General features: G+C 36.5%; 1 protein-coding gene across 1 annotated transcript in view; it reads right to left on the bottom strand.

Annotated features, from left to right (window-relative positions):
- Positions 1 to 2,335: 2,335 nt before the first annotated feature.
- The window catches only part of Smp_165620 (hypothetical protein), a gene marked incomplete at both ends in the record, with an annotated part of 110,947 nt that continues 98,520 nt past the window's right edge, over positions 2,336 to 14,762 (bottom strand). The window contains 3 exons of the mRNA XM_018798098.1: positions 2,336 to 2,731; positions 4,497 to 4,832; positions 6,920 to 7,162. Coding sequence (XP_018646725.1) covers positions 2,336 to 2,731; positions 4,497 to 4,832; positions 6,920 to 7,162 — 975 coding nt within the window. The remainder of the gene's footprint in view (positions 2,732 to 4,496; positions 4,833 to 6,919; positions 7,163 to 14,762) is intronic.

The following is a 14,762-nucleotide window of genomic DNA, read 5'->3' as shown; positions in this document are numbered from 1 at the left end:
TCGGTTAGTAATCAAGGACCATCATAGTAGACTAGGCAATTAGTTTATTAACATAAGATACATAGTAATCAATACAGGGTGAAATTCAAGTACAATTAACAATCGAACGAATTTACGGTGTTATGTAGTCTCGTATATATATTGTAGTTGAATGTGTCTATCTTTATTCATCTGTTAATCATTTTGACAAACAAATCATAATGTTTCTAGTGTAATTTTAGGTTTTTAAAAATATCATGTTGTCGTTACTAAACCTGGATACAATGGGTCACATTGACATAGATATCTTTATTAATAGAAGTGAAACTAAGTCAAGTTACTGATTCATATTTCACTGACACTAACAGATACAATTGAATAATTTAATATATGGTAGTTATTTTTTATAGAGTTGAGATCATGAGTCAATTGAAGCTAGACCAACATGGAAAACCTGGAAACACTGGACGGCCGTCTCGTCCTATTGTGAGACTCCTCAGTAGTGCGCATCCACGATCCCGCCACGCGAGATTCGAACCTAGGACTCATCAGTCTCGCGTCAGGGCACTTAACCACTAGACAACTGAGCCGGCATCCAACGGTGTTAACGTCTAACTTCAACCAATCCATGAAATTGAGCAACCGTTCACCATTGTCTTCAGTGAGTTGATATCTCACAACAGACCTGGTTGAACTCCACTGGTCTTTGCTTCCCACTAGAATTGCAGAAAATACCTCTTGAAGCCAGTCACTAGTGAGCATATGATGATGATGATGATGATGAAGTTAGACATTAACACTGTTGGATGCCGGCTCATTGGTTTAGTAATTTTGTTTATTTCTGTTAGATCCTAGTGAAGATTAAATTATGGATAACTTCTGAGAACTATTAATGGACTATTATTCTATATATATTCCTATTCTATAACTATTCAGTAACTAGATTAAGTATGTTCCTCTTATTGTAAGCTTTATTTTGACCTATAGATAATTATTATACAATTTACTGTTCATAAATTATGTTCAGGTTATTGATTACTGTCTCCCACGTTCACAGCCACTTTTTGGCTTGATCTTGTATAAATGTTATTTCCTATTTTAAGATGTGATGCGGTCTGTTTGTCTGGTATATAAACCAAGTATGTTTGAAATAAATGATTCGCATAGTGGAAGCTGGTGTTGGTGCGAAGACTGGTGATAAGGATATATGTGACTCCCAAAATAAATCGAGATGATTTAGAAATACATCATATTTTATATGATTTATTTACAGTCCGATTCGTGTAATTTGAAATAAATTGTATTTAACAATTATAATTTGATAACTTACTGTGTGAACACAAATGTTCACAATATTATACAGTAAAGCATCTATAAACCTTCTTCAGATACATGTCATATACTATCGGAAACAAAAGTGAATTTCAAATGTTATTCTCATTCTAATCGATTAAGCTATTACTCGCCATATCAGAAACTTTGACAAATATAGTGCTTGATTGGTATTCTTCAGTTAGGTGTAATACCAACCATAACGAAAATGTTGTTTGTAGGTTTCCAGCCTGGTGTGTAACCATCGAACTGTTTAAGTCACAAATGACCTCCTTTGGGGATGAGATCTTAGTACTTACTAATCACTGAATTTTGAATAATGTTATGCTTGTTTAGTCCTTAGTCTCACTTTGATTCTATGGATTAAACTGCTAGGTTGAATGTATTTGTTTGGGTAGTTAGCAGTTTTACTTCTTTCGAGTAGACTACCGTTTAAAACATAAGTCTTACGTTCAAAAACTTTATTTTACTGAGATCAAGAACCAATCCAGTGTAGATAACTTAAAACCTGGGAGAACTGGACGGGCATTTCGTCAGTATGAAACTCATCAGAAGTACGTACCTTCGACCTTCCTCGCGGGCACTTAACCTCTAGACCACTAAGCCGGCATCCAGTGGTGTACAAGTCTAACTTCGATGAATTCACGATATTGAGAAACCATTTAGCGTTGTCTTTTGTGGGTAACATTCTCAAATCAGATATGATTGGTCCAATAATTTTGTTGAGAATGCTTTGTGATTAAATGAATTAATTAACCAGTTTCAATAAAAATTGCCAACTATCTCACAACCGAAAAATACCCACATTCTTACTAAGTGCCATGTTGTTTTGCCTGGCAAATAAAAGTTTTCACCAATCACAGGTGAAACTTCCATGCCATTTAAAATCAAACTGTTGTACTTTTAAGTATATCCTTTATTCAAGAGTTTTGGTTGCAGTCAATTATACAACATCTAGTGAGTCAAAAGTTATCTGAAGTCTACCATTTCCTGGTATTATGGTATGAAGACTGAAATATATCGATCATCGAACAAATGATAATGAATTAAATGGTTTAAACAAAATAATTATTACTTTTTGAATCCATTTTAATAAAATATCTGGTAGTTGAATTAGACTTGGATCATTTTGGCAACTTTGACTAAGTTGACCATTTCGGAAATTGGCACCCTCCAATTTTAAATTCGTAATACGTATTGGTAATGATTGATTATTACTAGAGGAAATACTCCTACGATCATTCGGTTCCAGCCATTGACATGATAGTTTAAGTGTGTCAATTGGTACATTCAAGCGTCTTGCACTTTGTTGACGTAAAGCATTTAAAAAGGTGGCCGGATGAAATAGATTAGCTAAGTCTAAACATTGTACATTTTGTTCGTTGGAAAACTGATTATTTTCTACCTGTTTGGTCCACGTCTAATGGAAATTAAAAAAGATATATAGAACAAATCGATTGAAGTAAGGAATAAGTTCATTCGTTATGATCTCTATTAGCGAGTTTCAATTAAAAATGGTCATGCTAACATTTTGATTAAGTGCTTATATAGAAGCTAGTTTGATTTATAAATGATTTTTGTCATGGATTAGTAAGACTTAAGAAAAATGGACCATTGAATTCCAAACAATTAACTCAAACTTAGACGCTTATCACTTAGATGAGATCCCTGACTGAGTACGCACTGCTAGTAACTCCTCGATGAAGACGAAACAGCTCTCCAGTGCTCAGTGGTTCTCCATGGTACCACAACTGATATCGATCCTAAACGAAAATAATGTACAGATTATAATAATATAATTGGCACTAATTACGTTTTCATATACATTGTTTGGTAATAAATGGTTGAATCTAAGTGACACAAAGCTTGTAATAGTTGACCGGTATGACTGTACGAATTAGTATGATGGATGATAGGAAGGGATATACGTTGAAAACATAAAAATAGAAAATAAATACGACCACCTCCTTCTTATACTTTTTTTCCTATGATCTGCAAAATTTCAGCAAACAACACCCGATCTATAACTACCGTGTTTCAAACAACCTGCCAAAGGTTATCCAGATTCTAATCTTCCAAAATGATTAAGCATTAACAATCTCACACCAAGAAATTTGATTGTATTGGTCGTAAAGACAAAACATCCTATCTATTTCACTGCCTTAATCAGCTTTAAGTTCAGTAATTCCTAAATCATCCCCAATTAAATTGTATATCATAGTGAAATAATTAATAGATTTAGTATACATATCTCCTTCCATTCGTTGATAATTCAACTTAACCTAATCAAGATTATTATTATTATCAGAAACGGGATTTTGTGCAGATTGTAGTAATTTACTAGTTGAATTCGTGAATCGATTAAAGCTAAGCCACTTATCTTTCCATAAATTTAGAAAAACAACTTCACTACTAATGTGTATAATCTTATGTATTTTGTAATCTACTAACTAACACGTGACCTGATTGCAAATTTCTCATTCACACACATTTGACATATATAGATCACTTCAAACTCTAGATATACGTATTTCGATAGAAAATGTGTTGGTGCATAAATCTTATAAATAGTGTTATGATGATTGATTCTCTTAGTTTCTTCGATTTTGATGACACTCGAAATGAAAATGTGTTGGTAAGCAGAAGTAAACTCATGTTTCTAAACGTAGTCAAAATTTATTAAATTCTGGGTATCCTAGTGAAAACTCAAAATGATAAACTTGTTCTGCTAATACGGACTGTTTTCGGTTTTAATGAAAATGAGAGCTTTAATACACATTTCAGATCCCATATAGATATTAATCCCTTCAAACACTGCTTTAATGATTTAACCATCTACAAAATGTGAGGAGTTATAAGTGACATGTACCTGGCTACGATTTTTGGTCGAGAGCCTTCAACTAGAAGTGTTCTTTAGAACTGACCCTTTAAATGCTGATTGGTTAGAAATTTATTTTATTTTAAAGAGTTATTTACTGCTGCTAGTTAAGCAGTAAAAGTCCTTTTTATACAATGTTAAACTTGAATATTTATCAGTAAGAAATAGGGAACTGAATCGATATACATGCGTACCAGTTGCTAAATTAATGGTGACTGACAGACTGAATGTAGTATGTGACAATGCAATCTCTATAATTTAAATGAAATAGGGAGAAATATCATCACACAAAATATGAATAACTTACTTGTACAGCATTTGATTTAACAACTAGTTCTCGTAGGAAAGGGACTACTTCATTCGGTCCTTCAGGCCATTGTAATAACCATGAATCAGGTGTTTCACCATGTAATAAACTTTTAGCTAATTGATGCATTAATCCAGTTACTAACTGAGTCCCTTTACATGCTCGTGCAATACTAGCTAAACTCGAATGCACATGTTGAATAAGCTGAAGAGCATTATATAATTCTAAATGTAAAAATTCTCGAATCGGACTTTCAGTTGTTGATTTATTCTCAAAACTGACATCGTCTCCTGATTTGGACACGGCAGATTTGTTAGTTTTGTTTGACGTTCGAGACTGAGAGAAAAAGTAATAATACAAAAGTAGTCACCAACCAAAAAGCTACACATTGTTTTACTTAAAAAAATTCATATAGTAAAGTAATTAACAGTTAAGCCGTGTGCTACTATTTCCGTAAAACGCTTAACTGACTTTTACTTGTTACTGAAACCCCCTAATTTACACCCATCCCTAAGTCTTCAAAAGATTCCGACTAGGAGAGGAAAGTGATATTATGGGATAAAAAGGTAAAATTACGTTTTTAAGTCATTGTAATTACTGTTCAACAGTTTCCGTTTATAACTGAATATGATTGCTTGGTGTAGTTTCTGTTTCATTTCCAATGTGATACTTTTTAAAAAATTCTTTGCATTAATTCGGTGTGAAATTTGTAGCTTTGATAGTTTTAGTAATTTTATAGTTGAAATCATGAATCAATTGAAGCTAGACCAACATGGAAAACCTGGGAGCACTGGACGGCCGTCTCGTCCTATTATGGGACTCCTCAGTAGTGCGCATCCACGATCCCGCCACGCGAGATTCGAACCTAGGACTCATCAGTCTCGCGTCAGGGCACTTAACCACTAGACAACTGAGCCGGCATCCAACGGTGTTAACGTCTAACTTCAACCAATCCATGAAATTGAGCAACCGTTCACCATTGTCTTCAGTGAGTTGATATCTCACAACAGACCTGGTTGAACTCCGCTGGTCTTTGCTTCCCACTAGAATTGCAGAAAATACCTCTTGAAGCCAGTCACTAGTGAGCATATGATGATGATGATGATGAAGTTAGACATTAACACTGTTGGATGCCGGCTCATTGGTTTAGTAATTTTGTTTATTTCTGTTAGATCCTAGTGAAGATTAAATTATGGATAACTTCTGAGAACTATTAATGGACTATTATTCTATATATATTCCTATTCTATAACTATTCAGTAACTAGATTAAGTATGTTCCTCTTATTGTAAGCTTTATTTTGACCTATAGATAATTATTATACAATTTACTGTTCATAAATTATGTTCAGGTTATTGATTACTGTCTCCCACGTTCACAGCCACTTTTTGGCTTGATCTTGTATAAATGTTATTTCCTATTTTATGATGTGATGCGGTCTGATTGTCTGGTATATAAACCAAGTATGTTTGAAATAAATGATTCGCATAGTGGAAGCTGGTGTTGGTGTTCTGAACTCAACTGGATGGGTTAGAAGGGAAAAGGACCAATAGAGACGTTAAGCTGCTCATACCGATGGCACACTATTGGTTTGGCACAGTACTAAGATTGTATAAGTCGTATGTCGATCGGCGAATAAATCCCAGTGATCAAATGACTTGTAGACCTTGTGAAGACTACCCTGATGTCCTTCGATGTAACATATTTTGAAGGAAGACGTTTGATAGAACAGGAACCTAAAAAGTTTAACTTCTGATAACTTTCAGATATGAAGCCGAAGATAGACCCAGTGTGTTTATACAAATAAGGAGAAATTTGAAAACAGTAAAATTCATCTACTCTAGATTTTTAAAAATAGTTTCTATCATTTTAGTTCTCATATTTAGTGGATGGATAGTGTACAGTTCAATTGGTGACATGAAGGTGAACCCAGTAGAATGAGATAAAGTTATCTGATTTGTAAATGATGTGTAATATCTCAAAAGTTAGAAAACTGTTGGGGTGATCCTGAAAATTTCTCGCAATAGACATGACAAGCTCAGGAAACATTAAGAAGCATTTTATCCAATCAGCGTTTGATTAGAAGTTTTGCTAGAAATATCGTGAAAATGAAAAGTCACATGTAAGGTTTCTGATTGGCTGATTACTATGCTGCTATTATGTTCAGTAGCATCCCAGAATTTTCAGGAAAACCTAAGGACTTCTAAAATACTATAAAAACCCTATATTTTCTGTACATGAAGAAACCTTTGGAGTAAAGTGCTTCTCTTATATATTTTGCGCCTTTTCTCTCGTGTTTAAGTCTCTGTGTAGTTCTAGCTTGGGGGGTTACAAGACTAGCTTAGGATCCGAGTATATAGCATATCAATCAGTAAGACTTATCAAAAATATAACTCATTCATTTATTATATACATTAATTTACCTGTAATAAATTTAAACCTTGATTAAGTTTCTTCCATAATATCAATATTGGTCCTAATTCTTTACTCCATAAATTTTTATCAAATTTATGTTTTATATCCATTAATGGTCGATTAAGTAATCTAAGTTGAGTAATAACACGATTGGCTTCATTTCTTTGTATACTATTTTCAATATTCGATGATAAATTAAAATATATGGGAAGATCATGATCAGGTAATGTATTGATTTGAATAATATAATCCTGTAACATAAGATAAAAATTGAAGATGTTCACTTAAAGACTCGACAAACATCACAAAAGGGATTGATCAATTAAAGTCTTAAACATTAATGAAAAAATTCAAACAACAATTCCAAACGAATTTAATCGTGACTGTTTTAAGCTTATCTTTCTCAGCTCTCGAACTCTTTTGTATAAAGACCCTTCAACTTCTAGAGCAAAGTGTTATATCCCAGTGAAGACATAAGTACGGGTAACTCCCAGGACCTATTAGTAGACTATTATTCTATATATATTCTTATTGTTTAACTATCGAGTAATTCGATTGTGTATATCTATATTCATCTTGTTATAAGCTTCATTTTGACCTATGAATTATTACTGTACGTTTTACTGTTCCTAAATTATACTCAGTTTATTGATTATTGTCTCCCACGTTCACAGCCACACTTGGCTTGATCTTGTACAAATATTATTTTCTATTTGATGGTGTGATGCGGTCTGTCTGTCCGGTATATAAGCCGAGTATGCTTAAAATAAATGATTTGCATAGATTCGTATAGCAGAAGCTACAATTGGTGTTCTGGACTCAATTGGAAGGGCTAGACGGACAAAGGACCAATAAGGACGCTAGACTACTCATACTGGTCGAACGTCATTGATTTGTCACGGTGTTAAGATTGGAAAAGTCGTACTTCGATTGGTGGATAATTCACGTGATAAAAGCCGGACATAAAAATCAAGAACGAATTGTCGTACGCTCTATTTTATTTTTTATAAAGTCACAACACAAAGTTTAAGTGGTTTAAATTATTTTTTTTCAGGTGTGTTTTTTTAGCAAGATTTTTTCTACGGGACGGGGTTGCCAGCCCTATGCTCAACCTTCTTCCTTTACCCGGACTTGGGACTGGCATTAACTCCAGAAGGGCATCGGTAAGAGTAAAAGTTAGAACTAATGGTTAGGTATTAATAATTGATTGGAGAATGAGTGAATTACAAATCAATTTTCGTCCATCATCTGTGATATTTGATCATGTTTATTTTGTCATTTTATTGTATAAGAAAAATCTGTTTTTCAGGTTAGCTCCTTTGTCTTATATTTCAAAATTCATTTAGTTCACTAGTGAGATGATAAGTACATTCCATATTCGTACAATTACATGCGCCTACAATTCAGATGAGATGTGCCTAGCGAAATATTAACTCAAAAATTACTCAGAACAATCCAAAACATTTTTAACGCTGGAGAACTATAATTAGTGTTTTCTACGTGCCCAGTGGTGATACCTAGGTTAAAAGATGAATTACCTAGAATGACCACCTCATTTTGTATTTATCAGTTCTACTGCCCTTGCAGAGAAATTTATATTAATCGAATTTCTAGGAATTTACAATTTTGTGCTCGCGAACACCTCTTAGCGTGGCTAATCAAAGGTCTGATGAAGAAAGTGAGCAACTCGATATTGGCTCATTTAATGCAAACTGGTCATAGTGCCAGTATAAACGAATCCTTTTCAATTATTTATAGGGTCAGTAATTTTTTGCTAAGGCTTGTTAGACTTCAAGTCCTTCAAACGGCTGAAGTAGTAGCCAACCGAATGAAGAACCGGAGCTATACATCCAAAAGAAATATCTTCAACCGCTTCTTCCCTGACCAACCTCAAATCCAATTAATCAATAGTAATGACTGAATTTGACTATTATACTTACGACCTTTCGTAGTCAAATGTAATTGTCTCTGTTACCTTTATTCACAAATCTTTGTATTATTGTTATCATTATTATTACTGGTTAAACATCATTATTAATCTCCCCAATACATGATTCATTCACTTCGCATTCATCCCACTACCATATTACCATCTTACTAATTTTTCACACAACAGTCTTCCACTAAACATTTGATCGAATTGTAATTGCACTATCATATCTCTCTCACCCTATCTGACCCATATTTATTCTGATCATGGATCTTAAAATTTTCACTCAACATATAAGCTGATTCAAGTTAACATTCTATGTGAGTCATATCAACATAAACAATTTCGTTCTATTTTGTTTTGACAACCCCAAATTCACATGCTATAACTTTAAACGATGCACTTGGCCCTTAACCTAGCCAATTTTCGGATTATTGACTTGGATATATAATTGTAGAATCTGAGGCGAATTTATCGAAAAGAATATTCTTCGTTCAAATATTAGTCTCTTAATATGATGGAGATCTTTAAAAAATTCAATAACATAGATTAATGAATTTTAAACCAATTAGTCCCTTTGATAAATTTCGATAAGAAGACGAAGTTGCAAGCGTGAGTCAATTGAAGCTAGACCACCAAGGAAAACCTGGAAGCACTGGACGGCCGTTTCATCCTATTGTGGGATTCCTCAGCAGAAGACGAAGATTATCAGAACTATGTGATATAATAGCTCAATTCAAACCCTCTTTGTGCATTCAAAAACGGTTTGTTCTCACCTTAACCTACCCTGGTAATATTAGCTTATCCAGAATGATTAGGTTTCAAATTGTTTTCACATTATTATTAGTACACACTGATTTCGCTGGACCCCTAGATGGTGCCACATATCTGATCCTGGTTGACTCTCCAAATGGCCGGAGATATTGCCGATTGCACCACTCTCTACAACTCGAACCATCCAACTCCTTAATCAGATCTTCGCTCAGCATGGTCTCCCAGAAACAATAGTTACAGACAATGGTTCGCAGTTCACATCCAGTCAGTTTCGAGAATTTTGCTTGCAAAACTCGATCAATCATGTTCGTTCTCCGCCCTACCACCCACAATCCGATGGACAAGCTGAACGCTTCGTCGATACATTCAAACGAGCCATGCTTAAGGCAAGAGGGAAGGGGACAACACACGATATTATAGAACGATTTCTAATTGTGTACCGGACGACTCCGCATGATTTATTACCCGACTTCAAATCCCCTGCGGAAGTGCTTATGGGACGGAAGCTACGAACAATCCATAGTGCGATGGCACCCAGGCGAGTAACCCGGCAGAGTCCTCGAATGCAGAACACTCGAATTCCCTAGGAAGTTGGTGCGAAAGTGTATGTGCGGGACTATAGACATGGATATGATAGATGGATAGAGGGTGAAATCACGAAGAGACAAGGTAACGTCATGTATGATGTTAAAGTGAACCAAGAGATCTGGACCAGGCATTATAATCAACTACGACCAAGAGATGGCAAAGAAAAAGTTGAATTATTAACCGAGTTACCCTCGACTTACTGCTGGATACTTTTCAACTTCCCCCGATACCTACACGGAGTCGTCTAATCAAGCAGAACATTCTTCAGGTTCTCGGTCGTTATAATGCCTGGTCCAGATCTCTTGGTTCACTTTAACATCATACATGACGTTACCTTGTCTCTTCGTGATTTCACCCTCTATCCATCTATCATATCCATGTCTATAGTCCCGCACATACACTTTCGCACCAACTTCCTAGGGAATTCGAGTGTTCTGCATTCGAGGACTCTGCCGGGTTACTCGCCTGGGTGCCATCGCACTATGGATTGTTCGTAGCTTCCGTCCCATAAGCACTTCCGCAGGGGATTTGAAGTCGGGTAATAAATCATGCGGAGTCGTCCGGTACACAATTAGAAATCGTTCTATAATATCGTGTGTTGTCCCCTTCCCTCTTGCCTTAAGCATGGCTCGTTTGAATGTATCGACGAAGCGTTCAGCTTGTCCATCGGATTGTGGGTGGTAGGGCGGAGAACGAACATGATTGATCGAGTTTTGCAAGCAAAATTCTCGAAACTGACTGGATGTGAACTGCGAACCATTGTCTGTAACTATTGTTTCTGGGAGACCATGCTGAGCGAAGATCTGATTAAGGAGTTGGATGGTTCGAGTTGTAGAGAGTGGTGCAATCGGCAATATCTCCGGCCATTTGGAGAGTCAACCAGGATCAGATATGTGGCACCATCTAGGGGTCCAGTGAAATCAATGTGTACTGGCGACCAGGGTTTTTCTGACTTCGGCCAGGGTACTGGTGGCAGCTTAGGAGTGTGTTTCGCAGCTGTTTGACAATGTGAACATCTTTTGACGAATTCGACAATCTGCTTGTCCATATTCGGCCAATATGCGTAGCTTCGAGCAATGGATTTCATACGGTTTATCTCTGGATGACCAGAGTGAAATTGGCGTAGGACCTTGGTACGTAGGGTTGTTGGGATTACAACACGATCACCAAACATCAGACAGTCGTTGATAACACAAAGAGCGCTGCGACGATTCGCTAGATGTTGCATTTCACCACTAAACTGCTTAACGAGCCATCGGCTCTGAACATAAGTGATTGCTTCTTCAATAATCGGGTCGTCTCTGGTAGCTTTGCGAACATCTTCAGCTGTAACAGGCATTGCTCGAACGGCATTCGCCAATAGCGTAGCACCAGAATCATCTTCCGTTGTGGAACAAAGTTCGAGACCAGGCTGGAGGAGTTCAATGAATCGATTTTGGAGGTCTGCAGCATGTTGTTGTGTAGTAGCAGGAGTTTCTACTTGATTACAGATAGTGCTGATAGGAAGATTGGCAAGACCAAGTTCTTCGAACCAATCTAAACCCAGAAGATTGAGAGGGGATTTGGTGATGTAGCACGTACCATTGAAAGTTGTACCTCCGAACGAAATACAGCAATTAAGTTCACCATGAAGACGAAGATGACCTCCACATGCACTAACGGCTGTCTGCGAAGATGGTTTGATGGGCGGTTGGCCCAAGGTTCGCCAAGTCTCTTTCGACAGAATAGTGATATCTGATGCAGTGTCCAACTGCAATCGAACTGGCTGACCATTGATTGCGAGGGTTAGGAATTTGCGTCGCGTGGAGGCACGAGTGTGAAAGACTGCTGCTAAACTTCCTGATGAGGGAACCGGCTTTTTAGTATAACGACGTTGCGTCTGTGCATTTCGACGACTATTGGGTCGATGGGATTGGCAAAAGCCGCTTTTGTGACCACTTTTATGACAGCGATCGCACACCTGCTGTTTGAATGGACGAAATTTCACATAATGCCAAGCTCCACAGTGCCAACATGGAGAGGGGGGCTTCTTGTGAACCGGTCTGGAGTGACTAGAGAAAGAAGGAGCACTGGCTTTCGAAGGACCACAGGTTGTCGATCTCGGAGATTTGTTCTGATGTTGAATAGCGTGAACTTCGGAACCACCCTGGCCCCCAGATTGGACCAAAGTGGTGTCACGCTGCAGGTTGACAATGCGTTGATACTCGTCGGTGATTGCATTAAGTGTCAGCGTTGGATCTTGTTCAAGGTGGTTCAGCAATCGAGTTCTGATGTCGGAGAATTTGGGTGACTGAAGACTACATATGAATACGAGGGATTTGAATTGGTCGTCGGTAAGGGATTTGAGCTTGAACCGTTCGCACTCACGGTTGACAATGCCAACATGGGTTAAGAAGTCATCGGACTCGTTCATGACCAGTTTTAAACAGCGATAACGCGTATTGAAGAGTGAATGATGGTCACCAAAAAGTTGGCTGAGAGTTTGAACAGTGGCATCGAAGGAACGGTCTCGTGGGTTCTGCGGTAGAATGAAGTTGTAATACTTATCAAGCTCTGATGGACCAAGTTTCCGAAGGAGAAGACGCACCTTCTACGAATCATCTCTGCCAGCAAGGTCGACTTTAAAAAGATCTTCATAACATCTGAACCAGGTATCAAATGTAATATTGGCATCAGGATCATAAAGAAACTCTGAAATACCACTGGTAATACCGTCGAATGATTGAGGGATTGTTGGTGTACATGAGACTCGAGAAGAAATCTGCGTCTGAGTGAGCATCTCCATCAGCTTCAGCTGTTGTTCGAACAATTCTTCTAATTTAACTGGATCCATAGCTAGTCAGCAACTTGTTTGCAAAATCTCCGTCGCCAAATTAATATAAATCGCCCAAATATTACGTATTGCGATAGGATTACATGAAATTCTACCGATTGACCAAATTCAGATATCCTAGTTCGACCCCAATACTGTTCCCCAACTCCAACAAATCAGAACACAGCCGTTAAATAAGAATTGTTTATGGGGTCAGAAGCAGGTCAAAAGTGGTTTACAGACAAGGCATATTTATACAGTTAAAATGACTATGAACAGAAACCAATGGAAAGAAAGGACACGTAAAGGTTATAATTAGGACAACTCAAAATTGACCAATAGGAAAACGACACGTGAGAGTCATAGTTAGGACAACTGTAAATAATGGCCAATAGAAAATAACATGCGACATATGTGAAGAGTCTGAAAACATACGACTTTACTTTCGAGATAATTTTGGGATATTCCTATGAATATCCTAACTGTTTTCACATTATTATTATTATTATTATCTTTGTCATTTCTTACCCCCCCCTATTTCCAGTCTAGTTGACCTTTTATTTTTATATATAAATGTTCTTAACAAGTATATTATTTGTGATCAGATTGTCCGAAATGTATTGCGCTGATATATCACATAGTTCTGATAATCTTCATCTTATTACACCATCGAAATAGATGAATGAAGGGGTTTTGTGGAGATTTAGTATTTTTCATAGTAGAAAGCATGAGCCAATTGAAGCTAGATCACCATGGGAAACCTGGAAACACTGGACAGCCGTTTCGTCCTATTATGGGACTCCTCATGCTTTCTACTATGAAAAATGGATGAATGAATTAAACCAGAGATGGAGAGATTATTATGCAATCGGATATACGAAACATATGCAAATTCTTGTGATTATGATAAACAAAAGTAATAAAATTGATAGCAATTATCAAAAGAAACCATTAATGAATGAATCATATTAGTGATGATATTAACATTACTAATCATAGTAACACAGGTAGAAGGTACCAGTGAACGGATATAGTTGGATGTCTAAATTGATAAGGATATTGTGAAGATAAAAAGACTAGTTGTCATAACAGTAAATTAGAAATAAAATAAAAACTAAACTAAATTGAACAATGGAAATGCTGTGATAAAATACAGATGAAGCCAGACAAATGAAACTGGGAAAATAAATGAAGGAAAATATAGCAGTGACAAGTGAACCGCAAGCTGCTTTTGTAAAAACTAGACAAAAATGAACAATCAAAGGGTAATTGTGTTTAAATAGAGATAAAATCAGGTAAAACGTGTGCACACTGTTCAGAAGTCTTATACTACAACGAAACAGTTGACCAATACTACATGGTCTTCAATAGCATCCTAGTTGTGATCAGTTTGTGATAAAAAATAATATAGTAATTCTCTTTTTGACACCTAAATTTCACATACAGTGTTTTATACAATTGGAGATTTGTTCACCATGATACCATAGTACCCGTTTACTATGTACAGGTTTATGTACTCGACTTTCAGCTATGTTCTTTGTGTGACGGTTAGTAATACTGCCTAGGTGCCAAAAAGAAATTAAATAAAGTGAAGATCGAGCTTGGAACCTATTAGTTGGAAGCCTAGTCCTTTAAATTTTAACGTAGCACACCATAACACACGATAACACTAGTGGTGTGATACTCATGATAACAATAACATTTATACTCTGATTAATTTTTCAATCGGTAGTTGACACTGAATCAA

The sequence above is a fragment of the Schistosoma mansoni genome (genome assembly GCF_000237925.1).
Source record: "Schistosoma mansoni, WGS project CABG00000000 data, supercontig 0156, strain Puerto Rico, whole genome shotgun sequence".
Lineage (NCBI taxonomy): Eukaryota > Metazoa > Platyhelminthes > Trematoda > Strigeidida > Schistosomatidae > Schistosoma > Schistosoma mansoni.
Note: the sequence above shows the minus strand (reverse complement) of the source record. Positions and strands in the feature narration are given on the sequence as shown.